Here is a 23278-nt window from a genome sequence, read left to right on the forward strand (position 1 = left end):
TGGTTCCGCTAATAAATTGCCTGCGACCTTCGAGCAGCTGGAACAAGTAATCCTGGGGACAGTTGACGGTAATCGTGGCGTACATCGAAGGCGCTAAGCTTCTGAGGCCGGATTTAAACCTCGGAGGTGAAATGAATTGTCGCGAAACAAGAAATGTTGTATGCTACTTGGTGGTAAGGAGGGCTGTGAGGAGGACGCTGTGTGACGTGCTGCAGCTGAGATCACGTGAAGGACAGGCAATCGGACACCGGAACGTAGGCGTACTTTTGTAGCCAGTCCGATTTAGTCGTGACTCACCTCCACGTTTTTTTCTATCCACCATCATCATCATCACCGAAGGTAATCTCGTGACTGGCTTGCGGGTGCAGGCGCTGCCATTACCGGCGCATTTTCCCCCCCTCCTTGTGAACATATTGGCTATACCATAAGCTCTGTATACAGTCTGTGTACCAAGTGTTTGTATCTCGTCACCACCACCACCACCACCTATGTACCAAATTGCCCGAACAGCTAATGTGGTTTATAGGTATTTCTTTTTGTTTTTCTTCAACTAAGTCATGCAGTATGACCCGGAGGGCACCATATGCAGCCTTTGTGTGGCACAGCGACGTGCTCGCCCGCTAGGGGGCCATTGCGCCCATCAAGTGAATGCTTTCGTTGATAATGACGCGGCTAGTACAGAGCGGTTAATTAACAGCAAGTAGCTAGTCGAATCTTAAAGTGGTTCTTTTTCAACGATGCACTAATTCCCGAGTTCTTCTTCTTCTCCTCTCTCTCATTCCCCTACGGCCACTCATTGTGAGGCGACTCATTATTATATTTCACTCATTATTACATTAGGTTATTGCGCGCGTTTTGAATTTCATTTTCATTAGATGTTAAGTCGGGTGCTTAGTCAGTCGATTTGTCGACATTAAACGTTGCACTTCGTCTTGGACTTCTGGTCGTCTTTTCCCTACACACGTCATTACCGCCAGCAACTATAGCACTAGAGTATCGTCCCTGGCGATAAAACTCCCAAATCATCATTATTAAAATAAAGTGGTTTTCCCAACGGCACACTACTTCCAGTGTTCCTGTGCTTATCTCTCAACGATACACTAGTTCCCGCATGTTCCTATGCTTACTTGTGCATGCTATCTTCATTGGGAAATCGCAAGACTCCCGTAAGTGAACCGCAACGACAAATGAAGCAGCATCACTCTGCCGACCTCGGTGGATCAGTCAGGAGCCTGTCCGCTTCTGATCACGAGGTTGCGGGTTCAAACCCGGCCGAGGACGCCAGCAACTAGGCGGCAGGGTATACAAGTTGCTCAGACACGCCATCTTCCGCGAGGAACGTGAAATACGGTGTACCGTGTTCTTAGATCTCACAAAATTGGTGGCACTAATTAATAATTGATTAATCGGCAATTAATTAAGATCGGAAAAATTAACCCACAGACCGACCTTAGTGTCACTCATGTCTCAAAGAATTCACCCTAGCGCATGTCATCTAGTAATCCACAGGTGATCCACCCTTGATCCAAGTCCTGTGATGTGATGTGATGTGAATAAAGAAAAAAATGGGGATGTAAGTTTCGACGAAGTCAAACTGGCTACCCCAGTACACTTAATACAGAAAGTTCAATCTGATGATGAGATGATGAAAACGCAAAAGGATGATGTCCAGAGACGAACAGAGATGATAATTGAGTTCAACATGTAGGTCAAAAGTTCAAGAGCTGCGCCCAAGTTAGAGTAAAGTGGCGGAATCACCGGGGGCACACACAGGACACATCACACATTCACCGTGTCATAGGATGTCCATAAGCCCGGTTGCATGCAAAAAGTCTTCAAGTGCCCTTAGCGCCTTGTCGGACGAAGGAGGACCTAATAGTTTCGTGATGTCGAAGGCTCGGGAGTCCAAACGAGAGAGGCTTGTCTCTAATGCCCTTCGAGCGTCGACGTACTTCTGACACCTGAGAAGGATGTGTTCTACATCCTCTACAACGCCACACTCACTACAGTTCGGAGAGTCTCGCTTTCCGATTTTGAAGAGGAGACGTGCGCTGTACGGTACATTGAGCCGTAGCCTATGTAGGACAGTTGTCGTTTGTCGCGTAGAGGAAGGTGGTACTCGAAAGCGTAACCCTGGGTCGACCTTATACAGAAGCGAATCCCGAGCCGATCCTGTTAACCAGGAGGTATTGCACATTCTTTGTTTTAACTCGTTCAGCATTCGCCCCGCGTCACCCTTGGTGAAATAAATGGGCAACACCTGGGCGCGCCTTAGTTGAAGAGCCCGGCGTGCAGCAGCGTCCACAGCCTCGTTACCTGCAATGCCACAGTGGCTAGGGATCCACTGCATTTGGATGTCATGACCTTTTAAAACTGCTGCATGGTGTGCGTGTAAGACATCTTGTGCTGGTGTCGCCAGAGATCCCGTAGTAAACATGGTAGCTAGGGTCTGTAACGCACATTTTGAGTCGCTATAGATGGTCCAGCGAGCAGCTGAAGATTGTGAGTTGATGAAACTTATTGCCAAGAGGACTCCATAAAGTTCAGCGGCCGTTGCAGAGGTGACGTGAGACAGCCGCACCGCTCTCTCAATATTCGTCTCCGGGATAACAAATGCACACGAGGAGCCGGATGATGTCGTAGAGGCATCCGTGAAAATCTGCATCCTGCCTGCGGAGCTGCTTAGTAGCTCAAGACTGAACTGACGAAGAACATGCGTTGGTATATCCTTCTTTCCCGGGAGTCCAGGCACACTAGTTCTTACGTCAGGAGGCTGCAGGACCCATGTTGGGATATCTGGTAATGCATGTGGCTTGTGTTTCGGAATAAGACCACGTTGTGTCTGGATAGCTTGGGTAAAAGAAGAGTGGTGACGACTCATAATGGCTCGAAGCTGAGGATGGCGATGGTGACGCGTTGCCAACCGCACGTAGTGGCGGAACGTTTCTTGCATCCTGAGAGCTGATACAGGTGGTTCCCGTGCTTCTGCCATGGCTAAAGCGTTTGACGTTGCTCGAGGAAGGCCAAGACAGAGCTTGACGCCCTTTGCTAGGATAGACTCTAACACCTTCTCTGTGGTAACAGGGAGGTTGTGTAGCAAGGGGATGTGATGCGCAACCATCTGACTTATAAGAGATCGGTGAACGCTGAGCATTGCCCGAGGAGATGTGCCCCACCGGGAACCGCATAAGTAACGAAGAACATTAAGACGACTCTCAGCTCTTGCTTTTAGACAGCGCACCTCCGCTACCAAGTCCTAGTGGCCGTCTCTTTGTTGGTTCTTGCAAAAACCAACAAAGAGACGGACCACTTTCGTTCCGTGAAAGATAGTTCACCTCCCATATTTGTACATATTCTGCAAATTGGCATCACCTTCTTCTAGGACGTTCATTTAGTGCCCCCATCATATTTGTTTATTTATTTATTCACGATACCCTCGGGGCCGTGAGGCATTAAAGAGGGGAGAGGCAAAAATATACAGCGTAAAAGTCAGCTTAACACATTACAGAGGAAAGAGTATGAAAACAGAACAAACTTCAATTTCGCATAACGACAGACAGAATACAACAAATATGTACAACAGTACTGAAAACATTCGGATTGTTTACAGGTCACAGATCACTGTGATGATGGAGCGAGCAGGGCATCTTTGAATGTGTGCATATCGGTAAGAGTGATAATGTCGCGAGGAAGACGCTTCCAATCACTAGCGCTGCGGGGAAAGAGGAGTCAGAAAATGAGTTTGTTTTGCCAGGATGTATGTAAACTTTACGAAGATGATCGATGCGGTGAGAAATGTAGTTAGGCGATGACAAATATGATGCGAGAGCCGGGTCGTCGTGAAGACATGAGAAGATATAAGAGTGGGGATAAGTTAAGATAAGAAGAGATAAGATAAGATAATACTTTTTCATATGGGTGTTTCTGAATGTACGAGTATAATTTATGAGAATGAAACAGGCGGCTCGGTGGCATATGTACATGGCCACAGTCAGGCAGTCATATGCACATAGTATATCTTGTGCATTCCTCTTCGCAATGAATTCTAAATAGTGCACTATAGTGGTGACAGGCATTCAATGAGTTCCCTCAAACAAATACTGTGCGTTGGTCCTTCGGATGTTCATACATTCTGAACAGGGTATACTGCGGGTGGAATTGCGGTATATTTTGCCTACTCGGTGTGGTCATCGTGTAGCCCCATACGAACACGTATGTCGTCACGGAGGATACTCTTTACTGCTTATCCGCTCTAAAAAAATTCGCAATTCGTTGTCTTCGTTGTGAGAAGGATTTTATTGGTATTCCGAATTTTAAGTCTCCTCATCTGCCTTGGGAGTATTGCAGAGGTACAATGTACTATCGTACTACAGCGTGTACTAGTTTTGTAGTAGTCCCTCAATGGAGTACATCCTGAGTTCAAGAATGCAGTGAAGAGTACTCATTGCATGCACGTGAACGTGAGAGCTTCAAACGTTCTACGAGACAAAACAAGTCGAAAACTCTTGGCTATAAAAAGCCGGCTATCCATTCCGCAGCATCGTGTCCGAAAGATCCTCGTGGCAGCAATCTCTTGGGCGTTCTCTTCAAAATCACACCTGCAAAATGTGCCGCTCAACCATCCCTTTCGCATCAGGAATCCCAATGAGTGCATCGCGCCACCGACAAGCCTTCTCCCTGGATGTCGCCGATCTCTATTATTCTCTACAACCCAAAACGTTAATGAAGAATGTGGAGACCAAAGAATGTGGAGAAGAAAAGAATATGGAGCCGTGAAGTTCCAAAATGCTTGTGGTTTGGCCTTGGACACATTCCCGCGTCTTTTAAACGTGTATCTCAGCTCCCTTCTCGTTGAGTTTAACGACCATATCTTCGTCCAAAAGGCCGGGGTGTGCATTGGGTCAAGTGTAGCCCCCGTGCTGAGCGAAATTTACCTGCTTTTCGTTGATCGTGCTGTTGCTGACAACGTCGCAAGTCCCCTAAACGACAGCTTCATTCATATCTTTCGTTACTGTGGACGGCTTAGAGCTACTTAGACCACCAGCCTTAGATCCATAGTTATCCACCACAGATAAATTAAGAGGACAAAAATTGTGCATAATGTAAAACCCCCGAGACTAGGGAACACGAAAGGACAGGGGTCCTAGTCTCGGGGTTTTACATTATGCACCATCTTCACCAGCACGCTTGCTTTCTAGCCATTTTTTCATTGACAAAAATTGTCTCTACTTTCAAACAACATAGCCTGAGATTGCAGATCACTCAGGAGCTTCCCGACAAAGACAAGCTGCAGTTCCTTGATCTTTCACTCCGATTCTCTCAAACTGGTCCCTGCTGGTCTTACCAGCAAAGAAGTAAAAAACCGTTACTTCCATTCTCCAGCTGTCGTTCGAACACTGTAAAAGATTCCGTCGTTCAATCGGCTCTTAAAGCCGCTCTCAATAAGTCATGTGCTCACCTCTGCTACAGCAGCCTCAAGTTTCAGATAGAGAAATTGTTTTCGGCTGGGGTACCCGCCATCAAAGGTTCAAACATTGACAAAAAGCGTTCTTCTTTCAGTGGGTAGGGTCTTGCCTTCTCCTGAGGCGAAGAAGCGGGTAGTGAGCATTCTCTACTCCCATGGATTTGCTTACAGGGTTAAAAAAAGTAGCGTCGTCCTTTCCAATAGTAGTTTTTTTTTTTTTTTTTGATGTGCCTTAGAACTGGCTGGAATGATCCCCGCGATAAATAGACCAAGAACCAATCAAGAATATCAAGTTAATCACCGAAACAGGTTTGTTCCATGCAAAAGAGGTGTCATATACTCCCTCCCGCTATCCTGTGGGGAAAAATCTATCTGCTAAACGTCACAATGTCTAAATGTTCGGCTCGTCCAACACAGGGCAAAAATTCGAGCCCAGTCAGATGATATGCCTAACAGGCCACCAACGCTCCTGCCCTACATGCACTCGTCTCTGCCACAATGCCTCTGTTTTTCACAGAAACCCTTCTAAGCTGGGATGCGAGATTGTAGAAGCGACCTTCATACAATGCTCCTCCAACAGCGTGAGTCAAAAGTCAGTCAACCTGTCACCGCTAGAGGTCGATTTTGTTGCCCCGGAGTAGTTTGTCCAAATAAAATCAGTTGCTAGTTCAACGCTTCCGCGTGTGTGCTCCTTGTTCCTGTGCGTTCTCAATCAGGTTCAGTCCCAATCATGAAGTCAACAACAACAACAACTAAATCATGACTATGACCTGGGGTGATTCACCGCTTGAGAGCAGTACCCTACCCCATTACACGAGAAGCATGAGATGTGAAATATGAAAATGAAGTTATGTGCAAGTACAACTCGAAGTCCCAACCAACACGCTCTACACATTCTCGCAAAATTAATGTAATATTAGCCACAACAAACTTGCACGCGAAGTTCATATAATCGACGCAAGGACCTTCAACAGGGCCTCGTTACTGGAACTGCCGATCCTACGTTAAGTGGGGGCGTACAACTCTCCTTATTAAAGCGGACCTTTATAGGGTCAACCTCCACCGGTAGCCGTGTATAGTTCTCTCTCGGTAGCTGACAGCTGGGCTAGCTGGTATTGCTAGTCAAATGAGGAACTACAAGAAATTCTACTTGCCCTGCAGCTCTCTCGTCTCGGAGACGGACGCGTATTGCGCTACTGAGAGAAGATCGTCGGTCCGTACTTCGACGCCTCGTGACTCCTCTGGCTACCCGCCAATGGACCGCTGACATTCTCCCACAGCCCGCCATGCTGAGTAGAGTTGATCCGGCGCTTGCCTTCCGCATGCCTGGTCATACCACTCGTCAAGATGCCGCATCAGTTGATCGAATGCGCCTCGATGTGGCTTTTACAGCGCAGTGGCGTTACCGCTTGAGTGAAGTTGACTCTCCCCACTGCAGTCACTGCGGTGCTGTAGAAGATCTAGAGCACATTCTTCTCCATTGCCCACACTACCAACCTTCCCGCACCGTACTCTCCGGATCCCTTAACGAGCTAGGCTCTCGCCCCCACTCTCTCACAAAATTGCTTGGTCCCTGGTCCCATCCAGACCCCCAACGCTCTGCCCTGAAAGCTCTCTTCACCTTTCTGGGTACCATAGGACTTCGATCCTTATTGCCAGAATCCCAAGCATGGAGGGGTGTTAGAACAAATGGGGGGGGGAGGTCATTACCATATGTACATCATTACAGCTTAAGATGTCATTACCGACATGTGTCTAAAGCTGAAATCGCAAGGGCACACCCTGTAGGGGGTACACAGGTGAAAAGTTAGGGGGGTGTCACTGAACATTTGGAGGGTGTTAGGGGTGTTGTAAGGGGGGTCTAGAATTGCGGCGTCGGAGAAAAGGGTGTCACGCGTGATGTTTACATGGGAAATCATGCTCATAGAAGCAATTGGCCTCTTCACTCCCATCAGTACATAGTGCCCCAGCATAGTGTTCAGCATTCCGATGCACCGAAACGAGTCCGGGTGCCCAAAATCTGGTTGCCGACGAACACGAACCGAAACGACGTGCGTATCCGTGTGCTGTGGGCCGTGCGGCAGCAGCAGGAGCGACGCACAGCACCGTGCCCGAGAGATAGAAACAGCGCACAGAGCTAAAAAAGTGAGGACATGACAATGACCCTTCACAAAGCTTTCACAGTCTTTCAATAAAATGTTAATAGTACTTCAAAAAGAGTTTCGCCGAAAAAATTACCGCCAACGGTGCAGAATGCCCAAAGACGCGGCCAATTTTTGTCTTCTGTTTTCTTTTTTTCTTTTGTTTTTGTTGTCGTAGGTCCTCTGCAAAGCCATAGAGCTTGTGAAATTCAGTGGGGGGGGGGGGGGGGGAGAGAAAAAGAATGGTCAGGAGAAAGGGCTCTCTCGCATTTAACGAATGAATGAGTCCTCCCCTTCCACCGAGGTCGCAGTTGACGGTGTGTCCAAAGCTCTTGGCGCGAATCGAAGACGTCCCTGACCATGAAATTGCACTCAGATCGGCCGCTCAGTCTACTGGAAGCCGACAAGGATTTCTCAAGTGCATGTGCAAAAACAAATGCCGAAATAGGCAATACATTCGAGTGAAAAATAAGATGCGGTCGACAATTCTATTTGCCACACTAGCCTTCCGTGCTGCAATATTATCGTAGATAAAATGCCTTATTACTTTTTTACATTGTGCTGGTTATCAAGGACCACACAAGTAGCTTAGATAGCTTCCCACTATAGTTTGCTTGGTCGGAAAACTATATGTAACGTCGCTGAAAACATTAACACGATTTTACATTACGAACATGATGAAAAGCAGTTCATTAATATGATTTTACTGCTTAGAAAAAAGGAGCTTTAGAAAAAGCAGCGTTAGAAGTATTTTGGATATTGATCTAAGCAGGAGTTGGCAACAGGGTGTCGAACCGAACCCGAACCCGAACCGAAAACCGTACCCGAACCGTTAATTTTGCCGGAACCGTACCCGAACCCGAACCGAAATTTTCATGACACTGTTGAACCCGAACCGGAGGCGAACCGTAAAAAATAATAGCGGTAACCGGTTCGCAACAAAACGGTTCGGCCATAAAAGAAGTCAGCATAAGAGTTCCTCTCAATCCCAGAACGAAGACACATTGGTATCACCATCACACGTCCACATCATGAATTTCGGAAATTATCACCTAGCAGACAAACGAGGACGTATAGTAAGTATACTCTCAGCGTCTTTTTAACGCGCTGAAGCGCAGTTGTCCTTGTGAGCGCCGTGTCTAGCGCCCCACGCACGCGCTGCGGTGTCTACTCTTCAGAGACGAGGCGCCAAACGGACGAATGAAACAGGAATGGAGTAGGCCAGTTATGTAGCTCTATGGGACGAATATGTGATTAAGTAAGCTCCCAAAATTTCCCTTTACACGTGAGCAGTAAAAATTACACAAGTTAGAAACATGAGAAGTGGAGAAGCAGCGTACGCAGAACAGTGCCTGTTTGATTGGTCGTGGTTTGAAAAGTAAATGCAGTTGTGCTTATTGGTAGTGCAGTTGTGTCGCCTGTTGCCTTTGCCTTTGTCTTGCCTTTGCCTTTGTGTTGTAGATTAACTAGTACACTGCTGTGAGCTCGGACAGAGTAAGGCTGGCAGGCTTATTTTCGACATGCTTCCGTACGGTTTCAGATCGATTCACGCTGTGAATGCAGTCTGCCGGCAAGTACCGTCGTCTATGTAACGCTGTCCATCTTATTAGGCTTCCTTTAAGTGTATCTTGCTGGCACTGTGCGTGTGAAAAAAGATTTTAGGAACAGAAAGTAGCAGGTCTACGACCGCTTCATCCATTTCTCCTTTCTCTGGCTAAAGGGAGTACCTGACCGCTAAAAACATCAATGCAGACAACAGCGGTACGCTATTAGCCACGCATTTCCTGATAAAAGCAGTTTTATGGAACATATAAAATAGCAGCGTTGAACCGGTTCGTGAACCGGTTCGAGGTTGAGAACCGGTTTGCGAACCGGTTCGATTTTTGGCATGGCCGAACCGGAACTGAACCGGAACGAAATCAAAGCAACGCGAACCCGTACCCGAACCGAACCCGTATTGTTTCCGGTTCGACACCCTGGTTGGCAATCCACATAATACGTAGGGATTGTGTCGAATACCTAGGAAAAGTGTTAAATACATTTATAGACACACACACACACACACATAAATGGGATGATGATGTGGTGGGTCATTCTCCGCCGTTATGGCGGTACACTGCCCCATTGCGCTTGTGGAAGGGATGAGAAAGTGATGATGTTGGAAAGGTGTCCTATTAGAGTTCGTCCATTAGTCCAGTGCTGGAGAGGAACCCAGTAACAGCTCGTAGGCCTTGCATCAGATGTTAGCGGTCCGACCATGGCCCAAGAATTTTGGCTAACTCGAATTGGCGTTGATCGACATTTGCAGAGTCTCTACGCATGGATTTCGCGCCTCATGGTTACATATCTACTAATCTACGCGGAGCCCTGTAATTCGAAGCAGGCAATCTCTGCCATGCTAAACCTGCCACCTGCATGAAGGTGTGCCGACTCGCTATAACTATACTTCGTGGCGCGCTGATGAGTATGTGTAACATACAGATACTGTAGCGACAGTGCCTGTACAATAACTGTGTTGTTGCTGTATGCTGCGCAGTGATACACGTATCAATCAACTGATAGCACGTCGACAATACCCAGCGAGACACGGGTGCACAGAGACGAGTCCCACATGCTAGGTGTCCAAGCTACCGGTAAAGTCTGTAGGACTGCACGTCCAGGCCCTTTATGCATTAAATTGACACCATCGCTTGACACATAAATGACGTATGTCGTACGTTCCAGACTTCTCTAGGTACACTAAACACGCGCCACAATATTTAGAGCGCTCCTGGGACGAATGGCTTACCACTCCAAACATGATTTTTTTTTACTTTGCCGCCCATAGTATTGGTGTTGGTGTCGTCATGCTCACGGCATCTTGATTGCGTCGTGCATTCATGTCGTATTGCTATGACCACATGGATATCTATTCTCTTTTATTGGTCTGTTACTCCTGCTGTGCTAAGTGCTAGGCAGTTACTGTATAACCACTGAACGACAAAGAGATGTTTACGCAGGCTTTTCCAATCTGATCGCATTCAGAGACTTCTCGTTTGAGAGAGCTAAAAGGAAATTTCATCGAGGAAGATATTTTCCGAGCCTGAAGACAACGCCATGATCGCTCGTCACGAAATAAACTATGATTATGCAATTGACTACGTAGCAATTGTTAATATTAAGCAGACCGGGTGAATGATGAAGAACGAACAAGTGAAAATTTTCACAAAGCAGGGTTGCTTCGACCTATTTCGGTAGACGAACACTTTGGCGCTGTCATATTGAACTGACACCCCGTGTGGCGCTGCTCTTAAGAAATGCGCTACCCTTTCCTTTCCTTACATATCAGTTGTGGGTGTACAGGTTTGATGGTATTACTCACAAACTGCATGGCGAAAGTAACCGAAGCGAAAAGCTGTTACGCTGTTAAGTATGCTTTAAAAACAAATATTGTATTGTAGTATTGTATTGTAGTAGTAGTGTGTAATTAATAATAGTATTAGTACTCGTAGTGTGCTCTATAGTATGAGTCGTATAATAAATTTTCTCAAACAAAAACAAATATTGAGGACTCGGCTTTGAACTTCAACGGTCTTCGTGCTAGGGTTCACGCATAACAAATTGCTATTGTCTCCACCCTCCAGACTGCGAATCCATCAATTCTGAAGTGAGAGTTTTTTTTAAGGAAAGTGATTTAAACTTGCTGAGTCTCCCTTTTTTGGTCTGTGTTCCTACCGTCGTCCCCGCTGTCTTTCTACTGGCTCTATACATTTTCCTCTCTTCCGTGTTTCTCTCTGCCTGCCATCCTAAGACAAGAGCACTTCATGCCGCAGCTTCAAGACGTCCGTCAACAGATACAATGACGTTATACAGGATAGAGGGCATCGACATCGAAGGAAATACCGAGCCTGAACGGGCCAAAGGAGCTTATATAAGCAAACATGAATGAACTCGTGGAAAGTTTTTCAGCAAAGCCGTGCGCTTTTGTAAGACTTAAGTCTAGTAAGTGCTTAGCTAGATGTGGTTGTTATTAACACATTTATGTAAACACACAAATGATTACTGTTTCCCTCTTACAGGTTCATTTTTCATATAGGAAATATATGAATATTACTTTACAAAAAACAAAAGGGAAGGTTGACACTTCTTTTCCACTTATGGTTTTACAGTAACAAGACACCTGCCTAATCGCACCAACAGATCCTGCGCCATTAAACATCATCATCGTCACCATCATCACCACCACCACCACCACCACCATCAGTTTCATCATCATCATCATCCTAATCATCCTATGCGCACCATAGCTGTTGTACATTTAAATGAAGGTTGTAGGTGAAAAATCTATCGTCATCCTGCAAGCGTCCTGAGGCTGTTCAGAAAATGTCATATTTCAGTGCAATTATGGCACCTCGCCCCCCCCCCCCCCGGATTTATGCATGTTCCTTAGGGACTATAAGTTCATTCCTAGGCGGACGGCGTCCCCGGACCAACAACTGTGATTTCTCTTCCATCTTTCTTCCCCAGTGCAGTTTCCCTCAGTAGAGCAAAAGTTGCTATAAGTTATTGTACTAGCATTGCTACGTAGCATTTGCAGGCCGCAGAGGACTATAATTGAAAACCAACAGTTCAGCGGAATTCGTTTACGTACCATGTGAACCAATCAGAGAACAGAGTTCTGTAGCTAACAGTCCACAAGCTGCAATCTCCGCAATACGACAGTCGGAATGCAATCGGCGTCTGCCTCTGAGTTCTTCACCACAGAGTCGCGACAATGAATCGATACAAAAGCGAAGAATGCAGATCGAGACAGATGACCAACACGGTCCCTCGAGTCGTCCCGCCAGACGTCTGGTGCTCCTCCATTTGTACACTGGCTCTGTCTGTTTTGGTGGTTGCTGCGACGGTTGCACGTCCCTGCAGCGGGACTTGTTTGAGTTGGCACAGGTCACCTTTGAGCGGCTGTGGTGTTCGCATCCCCCTGTTCGTGTCGTTGATGGACGTGTCTTCGTGGCGGGCGCCCCTCCCTAGCGCTACATATTTTATACCTTATCAGATGTTTTGTTGGAAAATCGTTATTTTGCTGTACGTACAATACCTTTCTGTTCCGGTTTTGTTGTACGTACTTGGATCGATGTCTTGCTGTTAATAATAATAATAATTGGGTGTTTACGTCGCGATACAACTGTGAGATCATCAGCGACGCCACAGCGGTCGCTCTGTGGATATTTTGTGTGTTTGCTTTAAGGGCATGAAAGACTGCTCCATGCACGCTGTCTCCAACGATTGGATTGGATTGGTTATGAAAGAAAAATATGGAGAGGTTAGTCCCGGCCCAGTCAGGGCTTGCTACTCCAAAACGCCTTTTTGGGTGGAACAATAAAGAGAAAAAAGAGAAAACAAACAAACAAACAGAAAAGAGGCAGAATAGATTAAGCTGAAAAAAGCATAAAGGAAAAAAACGGGAAAGGAAGGGGTGAGACGTTGTGCATCGAGAAACACTCACTGGTTCATAATGTCAGAGACCGCGCGAACACAGGGTGTCACAGAAGTTGTCACAGAGTGTCAGGCAGGTTCGAAGCGCTGAGCAAGTCGACAAGAACGCGCGATGCCGTCACCTGGCGATGGGCAGGCTAGCAGCCGAGAACCTTCCCAACGGAGAAAGACTCCGACGAGTTTTCCCTCAGCATGATCAGTGTACAAGCAAGAGCTTCAAGCATGAGTTTCAGACATACTGTAAGCACGCATATCTTTTTTTTTTTTTTGGCTCGTAGAAGTCATGCGCTCAACTAAGCCAATCACAGACGTATTTAGATTTGTGAGCAGAGTTGACGTGTTGGAGTTGACTAGTGCCGAAGTGTAGTTTGCAATTACTCTCTATTTTAGTCACCTGACCCTCGTATTTACTCCTCAGCACTGCAAATAGTCCTTACACTTCCGTGCATTTAGTCCCGAAAGGCAGTGATGGTGGTGGCAATGCATCTAGTCTCCAGAACGAGGAAACTTGCTCATTTTTTCTCCTGAAGTCTCCCTCTGAAGTCGGCCCAGGACGCATACTAATCCCCCTGTCCCCCACTCCTTCCTGCTGTCCTCTCTGCGTCTGTCCACATCTGTACGCCGCTCATAGCCCCTGTTGCTTCGCGGCGCTAACACGCAATCAAAAAAAGTTTTTTTTCTCCTTAGACGAGTGTAGAAGCACAAGAGGACGTGCATGCACGCGATCAAATAGCTTTAGACCACCGAATTGATTGAAAAGTACGAAAAGAAGCGTATCTAAAGCAACCAGTCACGGCCAACAAACTGCTTACTTACTTTGGCGCTCTCGAGGCACTGTGTAAAGCACTAGATGCGCTCCTTACAGAGCTAAGAGGCGTATTTCCTATGCGTAGCCAATGAGTTGGGGCGAATAGGTCACTAGGCTTTCCTGCATGAAGCAGTTTGCCAGGTGCCTTCCGTTGAGCTTCAAGAACACAAGGAGAGCAATGCTAATGAATCTTAAATAGCGCTGAGCCACAGCTTCTAAGTAGGAAGCGAGGGATAAGAACTTGTGCAATTTTAACGCCGTGGGCATGAGATGGGAAGCGTAGAAGAACACTACAGCGGTCTTACGCATGAGTAATCGGATGTAAACTTTGTCGTGAATGCGTAAAGATGCTAATTTATCCTCGCTCTTGCAGAAAGCTTTGTTACTCCGTACGTGCGTCAGAGGCTGGGAGGACTGCTTGCGAGGGGGGGGGGGATATATATATTAGAACAAAGAAAAAAAGAAAAGTAGGAAAGGTCAGCCAAACGGGACGTCGGCTTGCTATTCCGCAAAGAAAACAGAAAAATAAACAAAAGAAGAAACTTGCGAGAAACTCGTGACTGGAGTGGTTCTTCTCAAGGAGAAAATATTTCCGCGTCAGAGAAATGCCTACCTGTATAGGTACACGTACCTGTATAGAAACAATAATAATAATAATAATACCGTAATAATAATAATAATAATAATAATAATAATAATAATAATAATAATAATAATTACCTTCACCTGAGCTTCAATCGCGAAAGAATTTTAGCCAGCGTTCGAACAAACAGCCCCCACGTGGTTTCTGATCTGAGAAACTGAATCGCGTAAAACGGACGGTAAGTGTGCAGACACTTGTTGCCAGACATACCGCTCCAAGCCGGCGAAAAAAAAAAGTATCGCATTTTAACCAGACAACACCCTAACGAGACAGGCGCGACGAAGCAACACGTTTTAGAAAGGCGCGGGTTGAGAATCAGGAAGGGTACACACACTGTCCAGTAAGTGACTCGTGGACATTTGAAACAAGAAGTCACCAAGCAGCGTAGACTCGCGAATAACGCAGGGAGGGTTCAGTGCCATCAGCGTATTCAAAAAACGAGTAGCTTATCCTTGTGCAGTAAATTTATCTCTTGTCCTCGAGTTAAGTGCTCCAGAAGCGGGAGTTTCAAGGACCACTATACCATTCCCAAAATCGCTAGTGGAGAACCTTGGTAGCATAATAAGTGTGGACCTCTTTTTGAATTACGATTCCTCTGAATGAGTGGACAATAATAGCTCTGAAGCTGAGGGTCTCGTTATGTTCCTGCACATGGTGAAATTGCTCTCGTTCCAGCATAGGACAATCTCTAAGGCCCCAATCGATCACAGAAAATCCAATATCACAGAATCGGGTCACGTATAGGCGTCTGACTCCCTTTTCTACACACGCGTCGTTCCTCGCATATTAAACGTTAGGAATGGAATAAGCAAATGAGAACTGCGCGAGAAGTGGAGCAATTTACCCTTCCACCCTTTACCTGTTTTTTTTTCTATTTTAGGAAGTTTTAAAATGAGCCCGATATGCTGCGTTCCGTCTGTGTGTTGACATTCATCTGCTGTTGTGATTTACCACGCAGATGAACTGGCGAACGTAATGCAGACACGGTGGGAGTTGGAAGTTGGGGACGACGGAGCATTGTGGATCAGCCAATGTTTGTGAACCTGTAGCATTATAACGATTGCTGGGCTGATTAGGACTGTGTATCCGCTGTATACTTCAATACCCAAATATCACACGTGTGTATAATGCTTAAATACAGAGGGTCATCAAGAGCGTTTTCAATAAATACCTTCTGGGGATGAAGGAAGTTTTGAAGTCTAGCAGATTCAGTAGGACTGATGGGAGTCCACTGCTTATCAGCATATTTCACGCTTTTTTTTTATTCTGCCTCGTTAATCCCAATCTTTCCCCTTTTCGTTCTACATTTACCTCCCCAACCCCAAGCTGAGGGATTAGCTTTAAATGCCCCGGTGGAACCATGTCCCCACATTTGTCCTTCGCGTGCCCAATCCAATCCAATCCAATCCAATCCACAAAAGGGAGTTACGATAACTGGTTTGTAATGCCTGTGCCCAGGTCGCTGTCCCCAGGCTGCTTATTAAGCGAACATCTCAGAGGTAGTGTAATACCTTGAAATCATCATCACGCGATAAGGCACTGGACCTATTGTTCGCCAAAAATTAAAACATGCACGTTTTAAACGTCGGACAGATACTGCAGAAATTGTGATGCGGTGTGATAGAAAAAGAAAAAAAGGGGGAAATTAATAAGAGCCTTCCGCATTGTTTCAACCAAACGCACGTGGCATGGATTTTTTAAATTGCTATTCTACACTATTCTACGGATTTCGCTTTCATGTAGTAGTTCATATTACAGCGATTTAGAAATTATGCAGTCGTTTACTGAAAAGAAAGTATTGGCTCCTTCAACGTGAAGATCAACAGGCAGGGCATTAAAATGGAATCCCACGCGATTACGACGCAAGTAATTTGAACTATTCATAGGCGCTGTTTAATTTTCTGGCGAGATTACCATAATCCATTTGCGTCTCTTCATTTTTGTTTTTTTTTTTTTTCGGAAGCGAGTACGGGTCCTATGTGACTGGCTCGTTCTAAAATGAGGAAACTGAATACGTTCAGAAGTAGGCTAGGAAAGGAAACCCTTTACAAAGAACACATTTTCGAGAACTGCCTTCGTAAGGGGATTTCAGTGGTGAATCCTTCACAATCAAAAATGTAAGTCTTGAATGCTGAACATAGAATTCACGCACCGCTAATGCACGCAGTGCGGCAATGGCGGAAAGAACTGAAAAGATTTTGCATGCGAATGCTCTGTGATTTCGGAATGCCAAAACTATTCCAACTTCATGCATGAGGTGTCTCGCACGGAACAGCCATAGCCTACATCCGGGCACGTGGGTTAGATTCATTGATTGATCGATTGATTGAACAAAGAAAAAAGTGCCCAAGCATTGCACAGAGCAATACCGCTATCACGCCTGTTTTGTGAAAAGCGCGAGGTGCACGCCCTTCTGAGACAATTAACGCAATTAACTGCCTAATAGGTATAGTCAGACGGCAAACCTAAGGCCGTTAGAGGAACGGTCGTAACTTCACCTGTAGCCCAACCATAATCTCCAATGACATCGTGCTCTGCCCGATTTGTTGACAACACGACAGGAGGCGCTCGCCGTTTTTGTGACAATTATGAACTACGTATAATTATCACAAAAAAGGTGTACGCCTCCTATTTTCGACAAATCAGGGCAGAGAACGATATCATTCGAAATGATTGTTGAGTTACAGGTTAAGTTACGGCCGTTCCGCTAACGGCCTTAAGTTTGCCGTCTGACCAGGGTATTAGTGTCATAAAAGGGCGTAGCCCTCCCGCTTTAAACAGAACGATGAACGAACGATGCCATTCGGGGTAATGGTTGGCTAGGAGTGTGTTATGCAGTGAAGTTTTGTTTCAAGAGTGTATGAGTGCAATGGGAATTAAACAGGTAAAACACACACGCGCGCAGGAACACATGACGTAACATATGGTGGTTTGTTAACATGATAACAGGTTGAATCTTATCAGTTGTATCTTATCTTACCACGTTGTATCTTAAAGCTGATTTAAGTTGTTTGTTTGTTTGTAATAACACACTTATTTCTGTGTTTTCAGGATACCGTTATGCCATCCTTGCCTTCGTCAGATATTCATGCATACGTGTAAGTAAAACAAGCGCTCGTCTCTTAGTTGCCCTTTCAATATACAGTTACAAATAGCGCAGTTACTGTAGCTCAGAGTGGTAGTGGTGGTGCCTGCAGTTTAGGGTAATAGGCAGGAAGGATGTATATGCGCCAATGAAAGGATGGTGATGCGAGGTACTGATACTGATGAATGCTGAAAACCTCGAGGCTAGGGACACGAAAAATATGACAAAAGGGCAAGAACAAAAAAGTTTCATGCTTCTAGTCTCGGGGTTTTAAATACGTATTAGTGCATGCGCCGTGTATAATCACCGTGGAATCCTGGCAATGGGCCATCGACATGCCCTGCTATAACTTGTACTCCAGTATTCGACATTCCTATATGCAGACAACGCTCTGTCGTCTGCTTTCTCCCCTGCGTGGATGTCAGATAAAATATAGCTTCAACGTTCGAAACTTTTAGCACCCGCAAGGTTCAACATTCTGGAAAAACGTGCGACGATGTGATTCCGCCGCCGCCATAAGAATGAGGTTTTACGACAGGGGCGACGACACTTTTGCTTAAGCTGGGAGAAGCAAAGCGGAATATATATGTCTCCCTAATATATACAAGCTAAACATTGTATCTATAATATTGCTGGCTGGGAGATACTCATTTCTCGAGAGAGTGAGCGATAAAAAGCAAAGTGCGCGCTCTGGGAGAGACGCGAACGACATGCTCTGTGGCTTTATTAAGGGCATTTACATATTCTCATCGCGAACAACATACTATGTTTCGGTGAACCAGAGGAATATCCGAATTGCCCCCGTATAAGCTTTCTTGTGGAAATGGAACAAAAAAGAAAACCATGGAGACTAAGTCCGATCAGCGTGGATGAATTGAAACGAATTGAATTTAAAAAGAAAAAAGGTGGAGACGTTGGCTCCTTCAACATATTGATGCTGGCTACTCCGTGGCGCTTCAACGTGCATGCTAGGGTAAGCAATTAAAATAATAGCGAAATAGTAATGAAATAACCAAACTAAACAACACTAGTAATCATCACCCACAAACGCGTTTTGGAGTAGCCAGTCCTGACTGGGTCGGGACTCACATGTTCATATTTTTCTTTAGTTCCAATTCCAATTCCAGTAATCATGTCCTCTCCTCATGTCGCTCTACAAGCAGGTAGTCATTTTCTTTTAGATCCAGCTTGTTGTAGGAAAATTTAATACGACGTGGAACGGTCAGTACATGGACAGCGCCTCAAAACAATATTTACAATTTATGATCCATGAGGCTATGAGGGGCGATATACACACTGCTACGCTTCATGATACAAAAGGGATATGCACTATTTACATTCGATGGAGCATGAGACGAGTGATGGGAGATATGAGTGATGGGAGGGGTACTGTTCACGGACACCTCACGGAGGGACACCTCGGACAGATACGGAGCCCCCTTGCACCAAAAGCTTGTCCAGCTTGTTACACTTGGAGAGACAGAGTTCCTCCGAAGGTGGTCGACGTGGTACATTAGTGTCCGCCGCGGCCGTGTCTCCACGAATTGCCACTGGCTCCCCTGAGTGAGGTTCTTTTGTGAGTTTCACTGAGAATATTGCGCGCGTTCTAGCTTGTTTCGCGGGTATAGTGTGACTTGTGTAGTATAAGCATTTTGTGTGTTCAGTTAGTGGTGCATTATATTGAAATTGCATCAGACTAGTACTCCACAAGTTTACCTGGTCACGTTAAATATTCTGAAGAGAAGAAATATGAAAGGGACTCCGATCAGTTCAATTCATTTCAATTCAATTTATTGGTTTACCACATTATATGGTGGGACAGCAAAGCTAAAAGTTACCGAAAGTAACTTGACAAGGCTCCGCCGCTCAAAGTTGCAGGTACCAATAACAAAAAATCAAAGTACTTAAGAAAAAAAGGACCCAAACGCAACGAGTCAAAAACATTTGCGAAGGTATGCTTACTGTTATACGAAAGGAATGGCTCGCAAGATTACGATCGGCTTGCTGTTCCCTAAAACAAAAACAAAAAAGAAAACAAAAACAGAGCCTGTGAAAGGACGAACCATGAACAAACGAGGTGGCTGTGCTCACTGTTCACTTGCTGTTCACTCGACACATAACCAACCACAGTTTGCCCGTCAGTGAACGTGACCTGCCAAGGGGAACATCGCGTTACCCGATATCTACAACTCCTGAACTCCTGTCACCCCTGTACGTAGCTGCTGCGGTCCAGGTGCGAGGGTTCGCCACGGCAGTCCTACTCACAGACTCGAGAAGCGCTCTATGGGACGTGATGAACCTCATGTGTGACAACACCTCAGCGCGAAGCATAAGAAGATCGTGCCCACAGCATAAACAAAGCGGAGGAGATATTGCCTTCCAATGGATCCCGTCCCACGTCCCGTCCCGTCCCGTCCCACGTCGGTATCGGCCGCAACGAAGGGACGGATCAGCTAACGTCGTCGGCACACCTGAGCTGCAGCCCTTGTTCACCAACTCCGGACGACACCGACAGGCAAATGGTCGTTCAGCAGCTTGATGACCTGCGCCACCCTGGGATACGGGACATCATCCACCATCGTCGCCCTCCTTCTTCCCATGAAAACCAATCCCCGAGGCACACAGACCATGCTCCGTAGGCTACGCACTGGATCTGCGTTCACCAACTCTTCAACTATTCAAGATTGGCTCTAAGGGTGACGCCTGCTGTCGTCACTGTCAACAACCCGAAATAATCGAGCACATCCTGCGAGCCTGCCGAGCATAGCATTCTGGGCGTGAAGCCCATCTCCCTCACTCCAGGTCTGGCACGCTAGCGGACATCCTCTGCCCCGGTGTTTCTTATGCAAAACGTTCCGCTAAAGCAAGACGCCTTGTTCTCTTTCCGCAGGAGGCGGATCTTGCTCAACGACCCCTCTAACACTTTGCACTCCCCGACGAACTCACGCGCCCCCTACGCAACTCCCATCCGTTTTTTTTTCTATAGTTGTGACGACGCCCACTTTTGTGTGGCCACCAACGGCGGGCCGATCCTGCCATTACCCCCTCCTCCGCCCCCCCCCCCCCCCCACACAGTTTGCTAATGAGACTTGTGCCACTCAGAAATCGCTTACGTTCGAATGTGTAGCGTAGTATTATGTCTGAGGAATTGGGCACGATGAGGCATATTACACCCGATGCTGTGGAGCGTTCTCATAGTTAATGACAGGCAGAAAAACGTCCGTCCTTTTAGATGGAGAGGTCTGTTGACAACGTGTCATTACCTCTCGACCTTTTTGTTTTTATTGTATTTTTGTCGCGGTCGATCGAGCAGTGTCTTACGGTATCTTCGACTGGTTGCTCCGATCGCGCTCTGCTGGCGAGACGCTCCGTGTTCGACTGGTTGAAACGGAGCACTATGATTAGACTGCGTTTACATTGCAATTAGAGCACTTTGATCACATTCTTTTCGAACGCTTGCCTTCGAGTGCTATGGGCCACTCTGATCTGCACTGCTGGAGAGGTTCTAACTTGTAAGATCTGGCAGGGTTCCGGTGAAACGCGACTGGGGACGCTTCCCGCATGTCTTATCCCACCAGCGTAGTTGTTCTTGAGCACTCGAATTACCTCCATATATATATATATTTTTTTTTTCGTCGGTGGAAAATCGGAAATGACGTCTAGTGACATATCCGCCGTCTACTTCCTCCGAGGGCGGTTGGCCTGGTACGAGATCGTCAGTCGCCCGCATTTGGAGTGAGAGCGGGATTCAGAATAGATGAGGTCAGAAAATCCGAGTGCTCTTTGCGCACGCATTGCATCCTGGGCACTTGCTGAGCGGCGGAACGAAGAATAATCCTTCATATTTCGCTTTCGCTGACCTTGACACGTCGTGGACAACGGACCGGTAGGGGAGAAATCGGAACAGTTCGGAGGCCACCCGTTTCATTCGTATTAGTAAACTCCCACAGCCGAAAGCGACGGTAAGTACTCTCGGATTTTCTGAACTTGTCTATTGAAGCGCTCTAACTCAGAAAATCCGTGCGACCTGCGGAAGATACAATTAAGAAACACTTTTATGTCTGTTCGTTCCAAGAAACGAGAAACTGTTTCGAATCGTTCCACATTTCGGAACAATTTCTTTCCTGGATACGGCATGTACTGACGAAAAGTTCCGTCTGGCGCTGATTAAACAATCCGAAACTTGAGGTCCCTGCGGCGAACCTTCGTTGCACGATAAAGGGGCGAAAGCAAAGACAGTTACGAAGTGAGTTTAGGGGCAATTTCCGCCGCTAATCAACTGCTGCACATAGAGGGAAACTGTAAACAATCATTTTCCCACCCTATTCTCCGGGCGAATACTTCCAATTGATTCCACGCTCATTAAAAGGGTTGCGGCACACTTCGTCCGAAATTACGCTAGGTAAACAATTACGAACCTCCGTTCTAAGTTTTACAGCAAAGAGGGTAGCAGAAGTGCATAAAATTGGCGCCGCTACGAGCTACGAAGGTTTGCCTCGGAGCAGGGGAGAGGGCAGAGTGTGGATAAAACCACGTGACAAAGTGGCTATCACTCAATAAGGGGTTACTCGCACGCCGGCATGGTTCCACGGAAGAAACCATGTGCGCCTCGTAACCCTTTGCGCTGTTACTCGCTTATTTGGGAGAGGGATCAATCAGGTCGCTCCAGGGGCAATAGAGGAAAGTGGGAAACTGGAGAGATGCGGAGACAGCTGACCTACTTGCATAGCGTATACGTATACTGAAACCTATGCGGCTCTGACGTCGCTGTGGACGTGTCCGCCAGTAACGCAGCAGCGAGAGAGCGGTCACGTGCCCCCGACTAGCAGTGCAATGACCGCATACTTCTTGGTCCTAAATCAAGGCGTTACAACCCCTTTTAAGCCATTTAAAACTGCCTGTTGGTACATCATTAATGTAACAGTATCCTTTTAAGCATTTCCGTAAAAATACAGGATTTCACCGGGACAGAAGGGGACCACACGCGTAAAAATGAACTCGACCGCATAGCACGCTCCTAGCCAACCATCATCTCGAATGATATCTTTATCTGCCCTGATTTGTTGAAAACTCGAGGCGTACACCTTTTTTGTGACACTTACTCTGTTCATAATTGTCACAAAAAAGGCGCACGCCTCCCGTTTTCAACAAATCAGGGCAGATAACGATATCGTTCGGGATGATGGTTGGCTAGGAACGTGCTATGCGGTGAAGTTCATTTTTAAGCTCGCGCGGCTCAGTGGCTAGCGTGCTGGACATGCCACGTCGAGACTGGGAGGTACCCAGGTTCGAATCCCGGTGCCGGTTGTGCTGTCTGGGGTTTTTCCTGGGTTTTCCTCAGACGGTTTCAGACTGATATGGCGGCACAGTTCCCTTAGAAGTCGGCCCAGGACGCACTTTCCCACAGGGCGTCAGTCGTGACGCTGCCCACCTTTGTGAGGCCGACAATGGCGAGCCCTTTCACGACCACCACCACCACCACCATCATCATCATCATTTTTAAGAGTGCAGTTTCGCATCATAATGCCCCCCTCCCCCCTATTGGGTCCCTCGCTGCGTTGAACTTGGTACCGTGGAGCAGCTATTGAAAAGAAATATACATCTTTTTTCTTTCTTCGTAATAGTTTAGGCCACGCATTGTTTCCGTTGTTCATGGCAACAG

The 23278-nt window shown here is 46.5% G+C and overlaps 2 protein-coding genes across 3 annotated transcripts in view; one reads left to right on the top strand and one right to left on the bottom strand.

The window, feature by feature from the left end:
- Window positions 1-23278, top strand: part of LOC135366159 (uncharacterized) — a 208976-nt gene that overhangs the window by 114890 nt on the left and 70808 nt on the right. For both annotated transcript variants that reach the window (XM_064598816.1, XM_064598817.1), the window contains one exon: window positions 17583-17629. In XM_064598816.1, coding sequence (XP_064454886.1) covers window positions 17583-17629 — 47 coding nt within the window. The remainder of the gene's footprint in view (window positions 1-17582; window positions 17630-23278) is intronic.
- The window catches only part of LOC135366158 (calcitonin gene-related peptide type 1 receptor-like), a 146172-nt gene that overhangs the window by 45394 nt on the left and 77500 nt on the right, over window positions 1-23278 (bottom strand). The window lies entirely within an intron of this gene.

The sequence above is a fragment of the Ornithodoros turicata genome, chromosome 8 (assembly GCF_037126465.1).
Source record: "Ornithodoros turicata isolate Travis chromosome 8, ASM3712646v1, whole genome shotgun sequence".
In the NCBI taxonomy this organism is placed as follows: domain Eukaryota; kingdom Metazoa; phylum Arthropoda; class Arachnida; order Ixodida; family Argasidae; genus Ornithodoros; species Ornithodoros turicata.